Genomic DNA, 19,099 nt, shown 5'->3' on the forward strand with positions numbered 1-19,099 from the left:
GTCCGTTCATACTACCACCGCATTTGCGATGCGTTGCTTTGCGATGCCGATATATCGATTACTTTTTGCCGCAACTCAACGCAACTCGTCGCATTTCCAAGTTAAAATGTATTTGACTTCATTGCGATATCGCAATGCGGTAGTTTGCAGTACGATGCAGTGCGGCAACGCACCGCATCGCAAAGCAACGCATCGCAAATGCGGTGGTAGTATGAACGGACCTTAACAGTTGTTACCTTACCTTTCGCTCTATCTCAGATCCCTGTGCTAGCAGTCCATGTTTGAATAACGGACAGTGCAGTTCTTCTGGGAGCAGCTTTTCATGCAGGTGTATCAACGGTTATTCAGGAAACACCTGTCAGTTTCCATCTACAACAGGTGATAAGCTTATAAGGCAAAAAAAAATTGTTTGTTTGTCCACGTCCGACCGACCGTGTACCCTGGTCCCGACCGTGTCTTTTTTTTTTTTTTTATTTATTTTTTTATTTTTTTTATTTTTTATTTTTATTTTTTATTTTATTTTATTTTTTTTGATTTTTGATTTTTTTTTGTGGCATCGATGGGACATCGTATAAAACAGTGGTTAGTATAAATTTAAAGAAAGAAAATGTAAAGAAAATGAACAGTATAACATGCAGAACCATCTCAAGAGTTAAACTAGTAAAGTGCTGTGTGTTTTGACTTATTTACCAGTCTTCAAATTGTCAGTTTCAAGTGCAATATCTGTAAAAAAACAAAAACAAAAATCCGACCTACCGACCCAACTGTTTCATAAGCCTCTATGGACAAACAAAAATTTTTTTTTGGCCTAATGCGACACATTACACTACAGGTGTCTTTATAGACATTCTTGGGAGCTTTTGGTTCCAAGGGAATGTTTTTTCCTGTCTCTGAGATTACAAGGTTAAAGGTGAAATATGTGGAAACACGTGGAAAACATTGCATAGCCTTAAAAACGGGGCAATGCTATGCTTAAAGTTTTCGTTGATATTCATCAACAGGTCCGAAGACGAACAGCATGTTTTTTTTTTTTGTGTGTGTGGGGGGTGCACAGGGTGAACACTGACAAAAAAGATTCAATTTGGGGTTACTTGTATGTCTAAAAAGCTGGCAAGAAAATACAACATTTCTTTTTCAAATGTTACAAGGAGCCCGTTTTCCACCAAAATCAACCTTGATCATGGGCAAAACTAGTGTTACGTGCACACTGTCCGGATTAAGTCCCTTTTTGAGAGTTTCAAGACCTTTACGAGTAGAGTATCTCTAAAAACACGCTATAAGTATATATTCCACAGATGATTCCGGGTCAAAATTATGCAACCGGAAAAGTTTTCCACTAACTTTTAAGATGGTTTGTATCTTTGAAGGGCCAAAATTAACAAAAGGCGCCCGGGTTTTACCACCGCGATCAGCAACTCATCATCACGACACTTTTTAACAAGTTTGATTGACATATGACGTCAGATGCAAACTAGTCTTTTTTACTCTATCATCATTATACCCTGTAGGGAAGTTCATGTAAATAAAATACCGCCATTTTGAATCGTGAAGACAAATTTTCTTCGTTTTACCTTCATAAAGGAAACGAGTACATGCGCGGGGAATTGAGCGAATGAGTAGTGAAATGAGTAAATGAACCGGGAAATAAGTAAATGAGTAGTGAAATTTGTAAATGAGCGGCAAAATGAGCAAATGGACGGTGAAATGAGCAGTGAAATGAGAAAATGAGCACGGAAATGAGTCATTGCGTAGTATAATAAGTCAATGAATAGCAAAATGAGCAAATGAGCGTAGAAATGAGCAGTGTCTTTTTGGACCTTAAGGAGCCAAATAACTTGTAGTCATTGTCGGGGCCAGGAGGTGGCATGGTAAATATCCCCCCCCACACACACTCCTACACCTATAGTGGGCTTCCACGTGTTAACCGTTCTCACCTCCAGAAGAAAATCATCATAGTACCCACTGCTTATGAGGCACTGTTTATAGATTGTACTATTAACGATTGTTATCTCGTCCTTCTTTCTGTCTTAGATCCCTGTAGTAATACTCCATGTTTAAATAACGGACGGTGCAGTTTTCTTGGGAGCAGCTTTTCATGCGCGTGTATCAACGGTTACTCAGGAAACACCTGTCAGATTCCGCCAACAACAGGTAATAAGCTTATTTATATAATATGAAGTATTACACTACATGCCCCTTTATGATCCACTTTTTCCACTTCTAAATCCAGCCTGCTAGTCTCTCAACTTGTTGTTTACTCCAATTTCCACATTCTGTGTGATCATCATTCTTTGGTAACTTGACAATGAGCCCCTCCCATATAAAAAAAAATGAGACCTTTTCGGATAACTTCCCGATAGCCACCGGGGAGACACCGGCAAATTTCACATGCAAATTAGATAGGTAGCGGGTGACTACCCGATAAATTTTTGGGAAACAATAGTGGATACCTTTCAGGTAATAGGTACCGGATGACTACCCGATGACTGTTTTGGGAAACTAGCGAGTAACCACCCGATGACTTTTTTGGGGAACCAGCGGATAACTACCCGATAACTTTTCGGGGACCTAGCGGATAACTTTTGGTGACGATATACCTGGTGACCTCTTTGGAGACTTCCTGTTGACCTTTTGGGGAATGCAGAAATACAAATTCATGAGTATGCACGAATTTATTAGGCAATTTAGCTTATTATTTGAATTGTATAGTTTTTGGAGAAATACAACTTTGCAGTCATGGCAGTTGAGCTTGTGCTATCTTGCTATAAGAACCTTGAAAGTGTACAGTGTAATTGTAGTTATTGAACAAAAATATTCTTCTGATTTAGATTTCAATTAATGTACAACCAAATTGATATCAGCATATAAACATGTATACAGTACCTAAGTGTGATCACATCACTGACACAGCCTATAATTTCTATATCAAATATTATAATTAATTTACAACAAATAGCTTAACATAAAGCTTATCAGTTAATTGACACATTAGCTGATGATTAGTAATTTAATTGACATTAATTTACTGTAAAAATCATGTATGATTTACTAGAAAAGATATAAACTAAACATTCAAATGTGTCATATATTAGGTACATTGTGTATAAAAACTGCATCAATACAAATCATTTCATACAAATTTTCCTACCTGCATTGTCATATGAAATCAAGCATTCAATGCTTTATAATTCCTACAGCATGTTCCAGATTAATTAGTAATCCATACATTTTGGACCACAAATAACTTGAATATTCTGCACAAATATATTCCAACTGCCAACAGCCAGCTACTCCATTTTGAATCATACAGTGACCTTAATTTGACCATATACCCACCCACGCATTCTTAAGATGCTTAATGCTATTTTCAAGGTCAAAATAAAAGCGGATAACCACCGGGTAACTCCTGCAAAGAATATAAGTTTCTGGGAACATTCTGGGTCTCATTTGAAATATTTGAGTTTTTGGGAGACTTCCGGATGTCTACCCGCAAACTTTTGGATAACTTAATTAGGTATCCGCAAGGTATCCGCTAGCGGGCACTTTCGGATAACTCTGGAAAAGGTACCGAAAGGTTTCTGATAACCACCGAATGGTCATCGGGTGGTCACCGGGAAACTTTTCTTTTTGCTATGGGCTGCTTCCGTGTTTTGGATACTTCTTCTTCATTCCAGATTGTATTAAAGAGGTCAGCATGCCAGTCTAGAGTGTGTGTGTCTACTTTCAATAATTCTGCCGTAACTTCAAATTTGCCACCAGGTTGTCCATATTTGAACTTTCTAATTGTTGCGGTAGTTTCTGTTTTTGAGATCACTGATGTCCAACAGTTTATACGTCTTTTATACGTTTACCTACATTTCTTTTGAAACAGTGTTGTGCAAGATCAGTGTAACTGCCACTTACGATGGTCTTGTACTCAGCAGCAAATGAGTGTTGAGTGCCAGGTCATCGTAAGTAACACTTACATAGTCTTACACTAACAGCAACATAGAATAAAGATACGCACTTATTGTCGCTATGTCAATGCACTCATGTTTATCATGCTTATAGGCATAATGCACATACCCAATTTCAGAATAATGAACGGAAGTATACCGATTCATTCAATCCGTTGACGAGCCAATTAAATAAGCATATATGACAATGTATTATGCCATAGCCCGAGTTCCGATAAATATTATCTAAAATCATGCAATTTCTGCTAATTTTATTGGTTATACAGGTGGACCAATTCAGATCACAAGCTGCCCTTCGGGAGAATCAAGCACCGCTCCTACCATCAACTCTCGCGCCACCGTTTTCTGGACGATGCCATCCGCAGCGTCTTCTGGAGTGCCGCTTTCTCCTGTCAGTACCTTTGGAGGTGCTACGTCAAGATCCATACAACCTGGCAGCGCTTTTATCATAGAGTACTTATTTAGGGATAGCTTTGGAAATCAAGCGACGTGTGCCTTTCCCATTTCGGCATCTGGTAAGCAGGTGCAGGTCCCTTAAACGTTTTATTCAGGAACTATCTAGGTTTCATTATCATTGAGGTATAGGACATTATTTTTTTTTTCGGTGAAGAGCAGGTAGTGCAACTACTTGATCATATTTCTGAATGTTCATACTGCATACTTTGAAAAATTCAGAAAAATATCATTGGTAATTTTTTTTTTAAATTGCATTTTTACTAGAATGGAGGTTATAGCGCCCCCAAAGGAACTACACGTAAAAACCAGTTATAGAAAAACGGCCCTAAAATGCCTGATTTTTTCCTTAAATTGTGTGTAAGATGTAGATTTAACATCTGGAATGCAATGCAAGTGGTGTCGTTGCTGCTCTTTTAAATAATTCATTTATAAAATGTCCGTCCCAGACCAAGGTGGAGCATTATTAAGTTTTCTATAACATGTATAATGTCATACAGCTCAGTATAATTCAGAAAGTATATATTTACATCATAAGACCTTGTTAAGCCCATCGTTCCAGACCCAAGCACAGGGGAGGTTTTGAGTAGCAAAGTGGGTACCGGACTGTGCAGAAAAATTGAAGTGCATGTTCAGCCTTTTTGGTATAAATATGTGTTACAATGTATTAATTGTGTAATTTTTCATAGTAAATTGGGCCTTACAAACTTCTGACCGATTGGCCAGACACATGGCATGAAATGTCGTGAAATTCTATATGCCATGACACTAGGGAGCGAATCTTCAACCCGTTTAAAATTAACGATGTTTGTATTATGTGGTATGAAACTAAGCTGAATATCTAGTTGGTGCTTCTGGGTGAGGAATTGAAGTAGAGAAAATTATTGACCGAGATTATTGGCCATTAGTTTCCCATCGACATGCCCTGAGCACGTCAAGGCTCTGACCAAAATCATGCCGCAAAAACAGGCAATATCATGATTACGTGAGCTTGAACAACCTATTAAAAAATCCGAATTCACGAAAGTTTATGCCCGTTTCTAGGTAAAATAAGACATGTTCTTGGCATAGTCTTGGCAAAAGCAAAGTAGCATGTTTATGGGCATGGCTATTTTTTTATTTGGTGCACATGTAGGGAAGTTTAACCGTTTTTCGCAATCAATGCATTTGTTATAAATTAATTTTACTAGTTCTTCAAGTTGTTATTTACCACATTATTTTACATTTAACATAAGTTTTCATCAAACCGTATGATTACATTTTAGTTGCTAGTGGCCCGCAAATCTCCTCATGCCCTTCAAATAATATAGAGGTAGATGCTCAACCCATTGGTTCAACATCGGTTGCTTGGCAAGAGCCGTCATCGTCAGGTCCACTCAGTAGTCAGAATATTCCATCAGGATCTACCTTTTATGTGGGAAACACTCTGGTATATTACGTCTTCGGAGACCCTAATTTCAATCCTAGTGTCTGTGCCTTTGTTGTGACGGTGAGAAGTAAGTTCTGCTTCCGTTTCCTCTACTTAACGACACCATGTTGCTTTTAATATATCTTACATTCTGTCTCTCGGTCGCTGTTTTAATCTGACTGGTATGGTAATTAATTGCAATTCTGGGTAAAAACCACATGTGCCTGCTAACGGTCAAAAAAATTTTATTGCATGAGGTGAAAGGGCTTTGGTAGTAGGTTACAAAAAGTCACATAAAAAATTCCTCCGGAGCTTGTTGCCATAGCAACGGCAGTTTTATGATTTTCGTGATTTTTGCTTATTTTGGGGTGAAAATAAGGGAAAATATGTACTTTTCTGAATTGCTCCTGACTTTAAATTTGAGGTCACATTAAAAAAGTAACCTTACCACCATAAAGTATTGTCTTTGTGCTTTCCCCAGATGAAAAAAATATTTCAATAATATTTCCCCATGTGCAATTTTAGGGCTGGGCAACATTGCCAATTTAGCACTTTTGAAAAAAATGCAATTTTTACCCTATCTTTGAAGTCTAAAAACTAATTTTGCTTGAGCACCCAGAATTATTTCCTCTTTGATGGTACTTGAGCAGACATTGCCCCTTTCAAATTTGGTAAAAAATCTCTGGGGCTATTTGACCTGTAAAGCCAGTGTTGCCAGAAAGTTTGATAATTTTGAAAAATGCATTTTTCGAAATAATGCATTTTTCTACATGTTTACTCATGTAACCTTTAATACTACCAACTTAATTGAAATATTTGCACACTTTGCACACCGTGGTTAGACACACACTGCAACGGAAGCAACACTTTGCGGCTGGGGACAAGTCCTGTCCTGCAAAAACCGGTATTGCCAGAAAATCTTACTTCATTAATCCAAATTTCCAATTTGTGCATTTTACAATATTATGTATTCGGTTAAGTTTATCCTATCAATGTTAGTTGAATATAATGTGCATTTAAACTTCATCTGATACAATACATGTTCAGACACATGGGCAAGTTTCTCGACAGGTGGCGTAGTAAGCCTTAGGCTTAGGCGACCTTGAGGATACTATAGGCTAAAGCCTAGTTTTGACCCAAAATAGTAATTTTTACATGGACATTTTTTTGAAATATGACAAATACATCTTGGAAAGTGTATCAGTTTATTAAGATGGATGTTAAATAAAAAAAAGTGACCTATGATTTTGACCTATGACCTCTTGTAATTCATAAGTAGGCCTAAAATGCCGGTTTTCAATGATATTGTTCATTTTGGTTAAAAATGGACCCTTTTTACCATTTTTAGCAATTTTTTGCATTACAAAAGTTTTAAATTACACTTAACTTTATTGATAAATAGGGCTTCTTTAATTTTAGGCTATTGAGAGAATTCAACAAGTATGCAGTTTCCATGGCAACGACCATTAATGCTCATTTTTAAGCAAATATCTGTGAAATAGAGCTAATTTCCCAGTAAAATTAGCAAAAAATGGGCGTAAAAGGCTGTTTCCTCGTAAACTGGCATCTCTTTGAATTCTCCTAATATGCCAATCAAACAATATTTTAGGCTTTATGATAATCCTGTCAATGAGAATACACGAAACTGCTGATTCTTGATTACGAATCCACAAGGCATAGCCGAGTGAACTTGTATCAAGGAATAACAGTTTCAAGTGTATTCGCTGATTTAAACCATTGCTTTATACTAACAATACGCTCTAAAACTGTGGATTCTTGCATAGAAACGTGTCAAGTGTTCATTCGTAGAAAATAATCTTCAGTAATGAATAGACGTCATAGCAATGGTTTAAGTACATTTTCCAGACATAATTTGTGTGATCTAGCCTGTAAATATATCAGATATTTTGTGTAATCTATTATGAGAATGATGAGTTTTAAACCTGACTCAACAGGCTTTCGTAGACTACATCTACACAATTTTTAGCGAAACATGGCACACAAGGCTAACAAAGAATCGAGGCTATATTGTAGATGAATCCAATTTCATGCATTCCTACACCTCAATGGCAGCCATAGCTGGCCATAGCTGCCCCCCTATAGGTCTATCCCACCTGAAATGTGAAATGATGTGGCCTTGGCAGTGGCGGATCCAGGGCAGTCAGAGGGGGGATTAGAGAAAAATGTACGAAATGGAGTGGCCCTCCCGTCCCACTCGGGCCCTGTATATTGGCGGGCCCGCAGTAATTTTCACATGCTTTTAGGACGAGGACCCGCCTTCAAGCAATGCCTAAAATAATCGCCTTTCCTCCCTTTTCTCTTCTCTTTTCCCCTTCCCCTTTCTCTTCTCTTCTCTCCTTTTTTTTTTGGAAGGGGGGGGGGGCGGCCGGAATGAGGGGGCCGGGCCCACTGCCCCTCCCCCAAATCTGCGCCGGGGTCTTGGCGGGGATATGAAACTGCTTTCCCTTCCACCCAATGATCATACCATGATACTTTTGGAATGGCAATTTTTAACCAAATTGATAACATATAGGCCTACACATACAGATAGAAAATTATCTTGAGGATTGTGTTAGAAACAAAGGGAAATCGGGAAAATAGGGAGTGTTTTAATTGCAACAGCCTATCATGACCCACTAGCTTCTTCACCAGTTGGATTATTATTTGCATTGTAAACATGGTAAATATTGTCTGCACGGTTGTTTCGATGTGATGTTACCTTTCCACCCTGGACAAGTATATCTTCAACAGGTCCTGTATCAACGTAAAAGTAGAAGTCAATGGAATCAGAACGGATGTCTTAATTTAGGAGAGAAATTCAATAAGGGTGTCAAACAATGCAAATGTCAATATTGATGCCCCCATGGGAGTTTGAAGTTTATATTATTGTGCGTATCATTAATTTTACATGGCTACGTTTTCAAACAAATGCACGCATGTTTGACGAACTCAAAAATTACGGGTAAGCCTGTGGGTAAATTAATTGTCATATAATCTGGCAATACCATCATTGCCTAAGTTTCAAAACCTGTTTGTGATGGTGGTTAAAAAGGGTCCATTTTTGCCCAAAATGACCAAAATCATTAAAAACCTGCATTTTAGATCTACTTATGAAGGCCTAAAATGGTCATAGGTAAAAATAAGTCACAGAAAAATATTGTGATTTACTTTTTTTTTTATCCAAACGTCCATCTTAGTAAGCTGATACACTTTTTAAGGTGCATATATCATTTTCCAAAAAATTTTCTATGTAAAAATTACTATTGTGGGTCAAAAGTAGGCTTAGTATCCTCTAGGTCGCCAAAGCCTAAGGCTTACTAACCCACCTGTCGAGAAACTCGCCCATGTGTCTGAACCTGTATTGTATCAGATGATGTTTAAATGCACATTATATTCAACTAACATTGATACTATAAAATTAATTGAATAAATAATTGTAAAATGCACAAATTGGAAATTTGGATTAATAAAATATGATTTTCTGGCAATACCGGTTTTTGCAGGACAGGACTTGAACCCAGCCTCAAAGTGTTGCTTCCGTTGCAGTGTGTGTCTAATCATGTATGCAAAGTGTGCAAATATTTCAATTAAGTTGGTGGTATTAAAGGTTACATGAGTAATATGTAGAAAATGCATTATTTTGACAAATGCATTTTTTGAAAATTATCAAACTTTCTGGCAACACTGGCTTTACAGGTCAAATAGCCCCAGAGATTTTTTACCAAATTTGGAAGGAGCAATGTCTGCCCAAGTACCAACAAAGAGGAAATAATTCTGGGTGCTCAAGCAAAATTAGTTTTTAGACTTCAAAGATAGGGTAAAAATTGCATTTTTTCAAAAGTGCTAAATTGGCAATGTTGCCCAGCCCTAAAATTGCACATGGGGAAATATTATTGAAATATTTTTTTCATCTGGGGAAAGCACAAAGACAATACTTTATGGTGGTAAGGTTACTTTTTTAATGTGACCTCAAATATAAAGTCAGGAGCAATTCAGAAAAGTACATATTTTCCCTTATTTTCACCCCAAAATAAGCAAAAATCACGAAAATCATAAAAACTGCCGTTGCTATGGCAACAAGCTCCGGAGGATTTTTTGATGTGACTTTTTGTAACCTACTACCAAAGCCCTTTCACCTCATGCAATAAAAAAATTTTGACCGTTAGCAGGCACATGTGGTTTTTACCCAGAATTGCAATTAACCATATCACAATTCAGGAAACCTAGGCCCGTGTATATCTAATAAACGTGCCAATTACATTGTACAGAACTGCGCCTGTGTTGTGTTACAATGAATGGATCTTTCTAGACTTTTCGGAGTCCACTTACCCATATTATAGCTTTATACGTAAACCCTGATTTGCATTAATTTGCATAATTTTCTAACCAGTTTTCTAGCTCCCTAGCTGATTTTTACTCTGCGTATCGCGGTCAATAAACCGGTAGATCTCAAGATTAGAATTCTTCAGTGTGTACTCTCATTATAATTAAGACAATTGATATTGCATTCGATAACAAACATTATAATTTGCTTTTATTGTGACTAATTATATGAACCCGTTTATGACCATCTATTGATTCATCTTTTGAAATAAACATGTGTATAATTTCAATTTCATTTTTCAATTGAATGCGTTCATCATGATTAATATCATATTTCTTTTTTATTTATCAAAATCGACCATGGCATACTTTCTCTCTCGTATGAGCCTACACATTGTCTTTCGTTATTTTTATATTTTATTTACTATACCCTCGTTTTCTTCATTTAGTATTTTCTTTTCATATTTTTCTGCTGGTCTTCTTGTAATGTTTCTGCAAGCGTGTTAAACTGTATGTGTTACTCGGCATTCTTTCTTTCTCTTCTCAGATTCGCCGGCCGTAGGACGGAAGAAGAGGGATAGCCGTTTTTGTATGTATTCTCGTTGTTATTTTTTGTTTTCTTGTTTTTTGTTGTTCATAAAATATGATCACAATAAATCTTTTAGCCGTTTAGAGAATGACAAGCAAACACGAATTGCAAGTATAAACGGAGTGTAATATGTGTAAATGTAATGTGTAGATTAACATATCTAAAAATTAAATCAAAGATGATGCCCGGTAACGCAGAAGTACGTAGTTAGGCCAATGTCATGTACAATCTGAGGACAGTGACGTCAAAATTGACCATGTATCGATCGACGCTGGCAGCAGCGTCATTTTCTGCTATTAATTATTCATGAGGTTATGTTACGTCATCTGCATACAAGTTTTTATAGCAATACGTTGAATTTTACGAGCCGTGTCATTTTTTCTGCTTCAAATAACCTTTAACCTCTGAAATGCGACGGATGTAACCTTCTGTGTCATTTTCTGCTTCAAATAACCTTTAACCTCTGAAATGCGATGGCTATAGCCCTGGGATATTACACAACGTATTCATACGCTGTGCACATATTTTTGTATTGAGCGTATATAGCCGTTGTAAGGGCCTCTGTAAATTGTTTTGTAGGAACGGGTAGCGAAGTATGTGATACACATTTTTATAAGGAACTATTTTACCAATGTAGATGCAGATATCTGTCACGGTTCTCCATGCGAAGATCAAGGTGACGATTCCATCTGCATTCCATGTGTGCGGCGATTTGATGACATCTATGGTTATGCATGCCTACCTGCTCACTTTAACGAATCGAATGGAATAACCTGCAATGGCAAGTATAATCATACACAAATATTTGTAGGGGTATACTGGGTTATGCATCATTTTACGGAATAAAGCTATCTTGGCAATCTTGTTTATGCTTACATGAAATATATCATAGATAGGGGGATGAGGAAAAAGTAGGTTGGGATAATATGCTATTCCATATACCACCTGATATATACCACCCCTATGAAAGACATGACCTTCATCTTCCAAATAGGGAGTGTGCATTTCAAATGCTATGGCTATTTGTTATTACCAGCAATGTGGCTGTATATAAACCAGGTAGTGAAATAGCAAACTCTTTAAGGCACTTATAACGTATTGCATCTTGTTGTATTCTATACAGATGTTAAGTATGACCAGCTTGATAACAACGAGGCAGCATACTACTTCGATAAGCCAGAACAGATGGATAGATCTAAGACCGGCATCCATCAACGGCATCACCGACTCAGCCCTGGCGCATTTGCAGCTATCACGGTTGCTGTGTGTTTTTGCATACTGCTACTTTTTATCGCTGTCGTTATCATATGCCCTGTTCTGCGAAACAGTAAGGAGTTCCAGCAGCGAATGTTGGATTATGAAGCCAAGATGGAGACAAAGAAGATATCAATGGTGACGTAGGCATGGATGTGAACATGCTTTATGGGGGCTTTATGTCCCAAAATATACAGGGAATATTTTAATGTATGTAAATGGGGCAGGGCGTACTCAGGGTTATAGGGTGTATAATTATTTTGTAGATTATATCAGTTATATAGGAATCTGCGTATTATCTTGCTTTGTGCTGTTTTGGTCGTGTTTGTTTTTATAACGTGCCTGTTTTTGTTTATTATGTTTGCTTAAAAATGCCAAGATGGAGGTAAAGAAGATGTCATTGGTGACATTTATATGTGTCTCAAAATATGCAGTGACATTTTTTAAAGGTATGCAAATGGTGTATTGCGTACATAAGACCCTGAGTCTCAGTGCGTATGGATGCGCAATATGCATGTATACGTTAAGTATACGCAGAATGCATACGTAATATTGATCATTACCTCAGATTTTGTCATCAGTTATAAAGGAATCTGCTTTGGACGTGTTTGTTGTTGTTGTTATAACGTGTTTCTTGTTGTTGTTTGTTCTGTTTGCTTCAATCTCTAAACAACAAGTTTGTTTCCTGTAGGTGGCCAGAAAACCGTAATGTGAAATGTGGGTTTTATTTATTATTTTTTCACTCAGTGTATGGTAAGAAAAAAAAAAAAAGGTTTGTCTCAAAGCTCACGAGTGGTTAAATGCTATTTTTTTTATTCCCGACTTGGTATTTGTATGGTATTTTGAGAAAAAAATCTGATTTTCGCCGGAAAAAAACTAAAATTTTTCTTTTTTATATATTTTTTTTTTTGATAAAAACAAAAATTCCGCATTTCTTGTTTTTTTTTTCAAATCCCGCGATTATGCGGGCGCAAGTTTGAGACAAACCTTTTTTTGGGGGGCTAACTTTATGCTTCAAATTAATTATTTTAATCATCAAATCAGATTTGTATCTTTTATTTTTTATCACTCTGTGTATGGTAACATATGCTTCAAATTAGTTATCTTATTATTATCTTAATAATTAATTTAATGAGTTTAAATTTCTTGTAAAAAACATGTATGAGGAAAAAATGGGTTTTTTTTTTAATTTCTCAAATATAAAAAACTAAATGCGGTAAAATTGCTCTAAAACAAACTGCACGCCGCCTGCCTACTCGAGACAAATTTTTGGCCTCATTTTTCAAACACCGATCACGTGGTGTGGAAATAATTACCAAGTTGTAGCTAGTATCGTCTTTTGCCAACATTTTCCCCTTCCCCTATTACTTTCTGATGATGTAGAAGACATAATATTACACTCGGGTCAGTGACGTAGCCAGGGGTGAGGGTGTGACAGCTGACCCCTTGTGAGAGGGCTTACACCCCAACCCCTCTTATCCCTGAGATGCTGGGCGACCAAACAGTTGACCTTTTGACCATTTTCATTAAATTTTGTCACCATTGAAAGTTGCTATTCCCCCTGAAATAGTTCTGGCTACGTCACTGACATTAAAGGGCATCGTTTAATTGTTTTAATCTTATCCTCTTATTACCTCAATATTACGTTCATAATTAGTAATGTGTATTAGGGTGATTCACAAAAATTAAATTGGTATTTTTCAACGGGACACCCCCTCATTTTGTTCATTTTGGTAATAAAATTATACCTGCAAAATATGAAAAAATTCAAAAAAGTTTAGGGGTGCTACCGGTCAATGAACTTTTGTACACAAAGTCAATGGGATTTTTTGTCACAAATTTCAAACGCTTATTTCAGGGCCTAAAAAGTCTACCAGGCTTGCAAAACTGAAGTAAATGTTCAATGATATACCTAACTTTGTGAAAACATGGGTTTTTACCAAATTAAAGTTCATAGTTGACTGTAATAATAAAAAATGTTTCAAAAGTGACAGAGGGAGTGTAGCTCAAGAAAAGAATACCCTGGGATATCCCCTGAATCCCACCAGGCACCCCAAATTTATACCTTATTGAACTGAACTGTTGATAAAAAAAAAGATTAAAATTCTTCACATATTAGTTTACCCCAATGGTGATACCAGCTTTTGAAATCTTATGTAATAGTAACTATCAAAATCCATACATCTGTATCAGGGGTGGTCATTATGGCCATACCTGATGAAGATTTGTATTGTTTGAATTGAATGACCACAGGAAGGATTAGATTCACCATGGTTGAAAAGAAATGTATATAAATTAGGGTCACAACATTGGATAGTGGCCAGTTCAAAACTACACCTTGTGCAAGGTACTTGTGACAAAAGCTAGAGTGGCTAAGACACATTTACTACTGGATTACACATTAAACATTACACTACACTTACATAAAATTACAAACCTACAACACATAATCATGATCAAGTAAAAACAAAACAAAGCAAAAACAAACAAAGAAACAAAAAAAAAAAAAGATTAAAAAAAAAGAAAGAACTAGAGCCCCATAAACACAACTTTATATTATCCAAGTACCATAATATTTTGGCTGTTCCAGCAACTGCCTTGCCCCAAATGTAACAGTTTTCACAAAAATGCAATTTTCTGGAAAGTGGGTTAACATTTTACAATTTTCTTTAGCATTTATTTTAAGGACATTACTCACACTATGATCAAATATTTTTGGCACAATCAGGGAAAATTAACATGGCTTTTTTTGTGTTGTAAAGAAAATGGCTCATAAATCCCATTGACTTTGTGTACAAAAGTTCATTGACCGGTAGCACCCCTAAACTTTTTTGAATTTTTTCATATTTTGCAGGTATGATTTTATTATCAAAATGAACAAAATGAGGGGGTGTCCCGTTGAAAAATACCAATTTCATTTTTTTTGTGAATCACCCTAATGTGTATATTTTGGTCTGCGGTATTCTGCCCAATAAAATGCACGCTATATGCATCCAGGAAAGCGAGTCGTGTGTTATTTTAAAAATTACTGCTGATTCTCAGAAATTTATCTTCTCATTATCATCACTCTTTCATATGTCTCGGTTACTTTTTGGAAAAGAATTTTGTTGTTTGACGAGTTCTGATCTTTCAGTAATTTCCACTACTAAAGCTTCACATCTATAATACAAGGAGTGCCTATGTTATCTGAGGCGTTACTAATAATTACTGGAATAGCCTTTTATATAAGCTGGCGAAGTTACGTAATTTATCGGATTAATTATAGCAATAGGTGAAAACAATTTTGAACATATCGCGCTGCACTACAAACAGGTTACACTCATCACCTGTGTATGTCTGCAATCATAGATTGAATACAATACTGGTCTTTTCAAAGATACTAATCTTACAGGTGCAAGTAATCAGCATGATATGGTTCTATGAAGAGGTACCGCGTGAGCGTATCAGTGCAGCGCGGTATATTCCAAAATTATTTTCACCTATTGCTATGGTAGTTAATCCGATTATTACATAACTTCGCCAGCGTATTGGCTGCAAAAGATGATGAAATATTTCAATTTGTTTAAGGCGGGCGTGATGGCAGTGACAATGTATTACCAGTTTATTTTTCTTTCTTTCCTTTCCTTTCCTTTCCTTTTCTTTCTTTCTTTCTTTCTTTCTTTCTTTCTTTCTTTCTTTCTTTCTTTCTTTCTTTCTTTCTTTCTTTCTTTCTTTCTTTCTTTCTTTCTTTCTTTCTTTCTTTCTTTCTTTCTTTCTTTCTTTCTTTCTTTCTTTCTTTCTTTTTCTTTTCTTTCTTTCTTTCTTTCTTTCTTTCTTTCTTTCTTTCTTTCTTTCTTTCTCTCTCTCTCTCTCTCTCACTTCTTTACTTCTTCTTGTCAGTCGGTGTGCTTCTTCTTGGTTTTGGGTTCTCTTTCCCTTGCTCGCTGTCTCGTTGTTTATTTTTCATTCTTTTTTTCTTTCTTTCTCTCTTTCTTTCTCTCTCTATCTCTTTCTACATTGTTACGAGCCGTAATGACTCAAGGCCAAAATCACTTTTTAGCAAATTCAATTCAGAATGCACAACCAAACACACTGTTTGATTATGTTAACAATATCTGAAAATATGATTCATACATGAACAATAAATCCATATATATTATAATCCCACTAATATTTATCACTTAACAGCATGTCTTCTTGTTGATTATAAAGTTCTGTTGCGCATGTTCTGGACGACTGATGTTTATCCTTGTTCACTTGTCCTGCGAAAATCACTGTAAAATTAAGTCCACTTTACACTTGAATATGTATATCTTCGCACAGATGACACTTTATTCAGGAACAGGCTATTTCTTGCACACATCCCCTTTCTTGGCTGATGTTTTGTTTTATAAATCCCATTCTTTGCTGTATTACTGGCTGTGCAAACTGGTTCACAGATACTTCTCGTTCAATCTCTGAAGACGACCAACACATAGAATTTAGAAAGTCTACAAACACTCTTCATAAAACTGCCCCCCCCCCTCAAATGCTTTCACCTTTACAATTCAGTGAACGTTCTAGCTTTTGTGGGGTTTCGCGCGATCCAAAAGATATGATTGAACTTGTTATTGAATAAACTTGATGAGAGTTGATGAAACTTTCATGGCATGGCTTTGCATGGAAACAAAGATGAATAATCAAAGTTAATTATTCAGGCCACATCCTATATACCCATATAGAAATAATAATCACAACACATTTGCAACTTTTCGTAAGAACGTGCAGATAGTGATGATAAAAATGCGTAGCGTACTTGCAGAATGTGACGCAAATGATATAAATAGATTCATATATTTAGTTCATGGTCGAGAGGCTCTTAAGCACTGTCTATTCATAACTATTATTACATGTATTTGGAATTCGCAAGCCTAGCAATTTTAAGTTATTTCCGCTAAGTGTGCCAGATTAACGAATTGCACAAAAAGCGGAAACGTGTGTAGCATTTAGTTTTGTTTAACGGTTGTAACGAGTCGGTTATAACTTGTAAGACGGGTCGTTTATACATTGTTGGTTGTTTCATCGTCGTCGTCGTTACCATGTGTGAACTACAAATTAAAGGTAAGATAATGTATTTATATATTTATTGTGGTATTCTCACAGGATTTGAAATAAATGCGCATTTTTGAGATAAAACGGTGACTCCGCAACGTGGTACTGAAACGATGTTTACACTTAAACATAATTTATTCGGGTGCTATGTGTTTGTATTTTACACGTGTTTAAGGTTAAATACAATTGATTTTCAAGGCTTGATTCCAGAGGGGCGTAAGTTAATAATGGAAACAGCCATGCAGAAAAGAATGAACTCACGCGTACAAGAGCGTATCTAGGGCCACGGACAAACCGCGGCTCGTGAGTCATCCTATATGTTGCAGGGATAGGGAAGGGGCGACCATGATAGGACTGGGCTGATGGGGGGGGGGGGCTTATTGTGGGCAGCCGTTTTCGGCAATTTTCCTTTGGATTTTCTAAATTTTCAATTTTTAAAATTATCCTGGATGATATCTGTCGTGAAATAAATCGATGCTTCTATAGGCTATAATAGACCTAGTATGCCTATTTATACCCTGATTATGCAACATATAGGCCTACAACAATAACTACAACAACAGTAACAAAACCAACAACCAATATTTTGTTAATCTAATTTGTAAAAATATATTCATAGGCCACGCCTATTAGACTAGTATAGCCTAAAAATTCATGAATTATATAATGAAAAAAAACGGGCAAAAACAATCAATCGCTGCAGTCAGAAAGAAAGAAACGAACAAGAAAAAAGAAAAAAGTGAGAGAAAAATAAAATAAAATAGATGGAATGGACCACATAGGGACTCGAACAAGTACCAAAGTTTACCAGCTCAAAACTATAGTATTATATAGTCGAACGTGAGTCCAGCGCGCTAACTGATTGAGCTACTGAGTGATCTGTGAAATCGATTGACCTCAAATTGACTATTATGGAATAGTGCATATCAGGCTCTTATGATAAACAATCTCATCACCGCTGTAAATGTCGGAGGTATCGAAGGCGAAAAACCTCGATTTTTGCAAAAGTAGCTTACATTTGGAGTGAAATTAAAATGGTAAAGGAATCGACATACTTTTGAAAAATAATGTAGGCAGTTAGAAATCAAAATTAATGTTCCACAATCCAGATATCGATAATCTAACATAACAGTGTTTTGTGGTACAAGATTCTCGAAAATTGTTCCCCAAAACGGGCTAATAGAATTTAATCGGTACTGTTTTTGGTTCTTCCCCATGACAACATTATTTCTTTGGTCGATTTGTAGTACAATACAAAAAAGGAGAAAACAATCACTCGGCGTAGTTTTATACGGAGCGAATATTTGAAAAAAAAAACTGCATGGAACGTGTTTTTGATCTTGTGAACATGGTGCGTAAAAATGATTTAAACGAAGGCTTTTCAAACGGATTCTAAAAATTTGTATAAACACACAAAAATAATGTTAAGATACATCCATGCACCAACATTTGACTCACTGCGATATTTGATTGCTGAGAAAACGCGGTTTTAGAGAACAACTTTATACGTCTTTTATACGTTTTTTATACGTTTCTTCGTGTAACCTTAAAGCTAAGGACATAACTTAAAATGTCGGCAGTTAAATTAAAACTTATAGATTAAGAAAAGCAAAAAAGAAAAAAAAAAGAAAAAGAAAAAACCGTGAAGTGTGTTCTATAGACGAATCCAATTTCACGCATTCATACACCTCAATGGCAGCCATAGCTGGGTCCCCGTCGAGTATATCCCACCTAAAATATGAAATGATGCGTCCTTGGCGAGGATTTTATACTGCATTTCATCACCGGTGTTACACGTAGACAATTAGCATGATGAAAGTTTACAACTCAATACAACATAACATCGATTATTAAATGGCTTTAATCCATCCAATTGGACAGTCACAACACCAGTTTGGTGCGCCGACAAAATTCTGACCATCACTTGGCTCGTTGGATTCGTCTATACAATGGTGCAAAAAATCCGTTCACGCGTTACTGAGATAATGAGAAAACTACAAATAATCTCGTTTTTGGACCATTCCAATGGGGCAATACAAATTAAAA

General features: G+C 36.3%; 2 protein-coding genes across 2 annotated transcripts in view; both read left to right on the plus strand.

Moving 5' to 3' along the window:
• LOC140162023 (uncharacterized) overlaps positions 1 to 10,857 on the plus strand; it is a 52,418-nt gene extending 41,561 nt beyond the window's left edge. The window contains exons 23-27 of the mRNA XM_072185313.1: positions 259 to 378; positions 2,032 to 2,151; positions 4,223 to 4,471; positions 5,675 to 5,905; positions 10,688 to 10,857. Of these exons, the coding sequence (XP_072041414.1) occupies positions 259 to 378; positions 2,032 to 2,151; positions 4,223 to 4,471; positions 5,675 to 5,905; positions 10,688 to 10,857 (890 nt within the window). The remainder of the gene's footprint in view (positions 1 to 258; positions 379 to 2,031; positions 2,152 to 4,222; positions 4,472 to 5,674; positions 5,906 to 10,687) is intronic.
• A 6,183-nt stretch (positions 10,858 to 17,040) lies between these two features.
• The window catches only part of LOC140162025 (A disintegrin and metalloproteinase with thrombospondin motifs 6-like), a 49,377-nt gene continuing 47,318 nt past the window's right edge, over positions 17,041 to 19,099 (plus strand). The window contains exon 1 of the mRNA XM_072185314.1: positions 17,041 to 17,062. Within this exon, the coding sequence (XP_072041415.1) occupies positions 17,041 to 17,062 (22 nt within the window). The remainder of the gene's footprint in view (positions 17,063 to 19,099) is intronic.

The sequence above is a fragment of the Amphiura filiformis genome, chromosome 10, assembly GCF_039555335.1.
Source record: "Amphiura filiformis chromosome 10, Afil_fr2py, whole genome shotgun sequence".
Lineage (NCBI taxonomy): Eukaryota > Metazoa > Echinodermata > Ophiuroidea > Amphilepidida > Amphiuridae > Amphiura > Amphiura filiformis.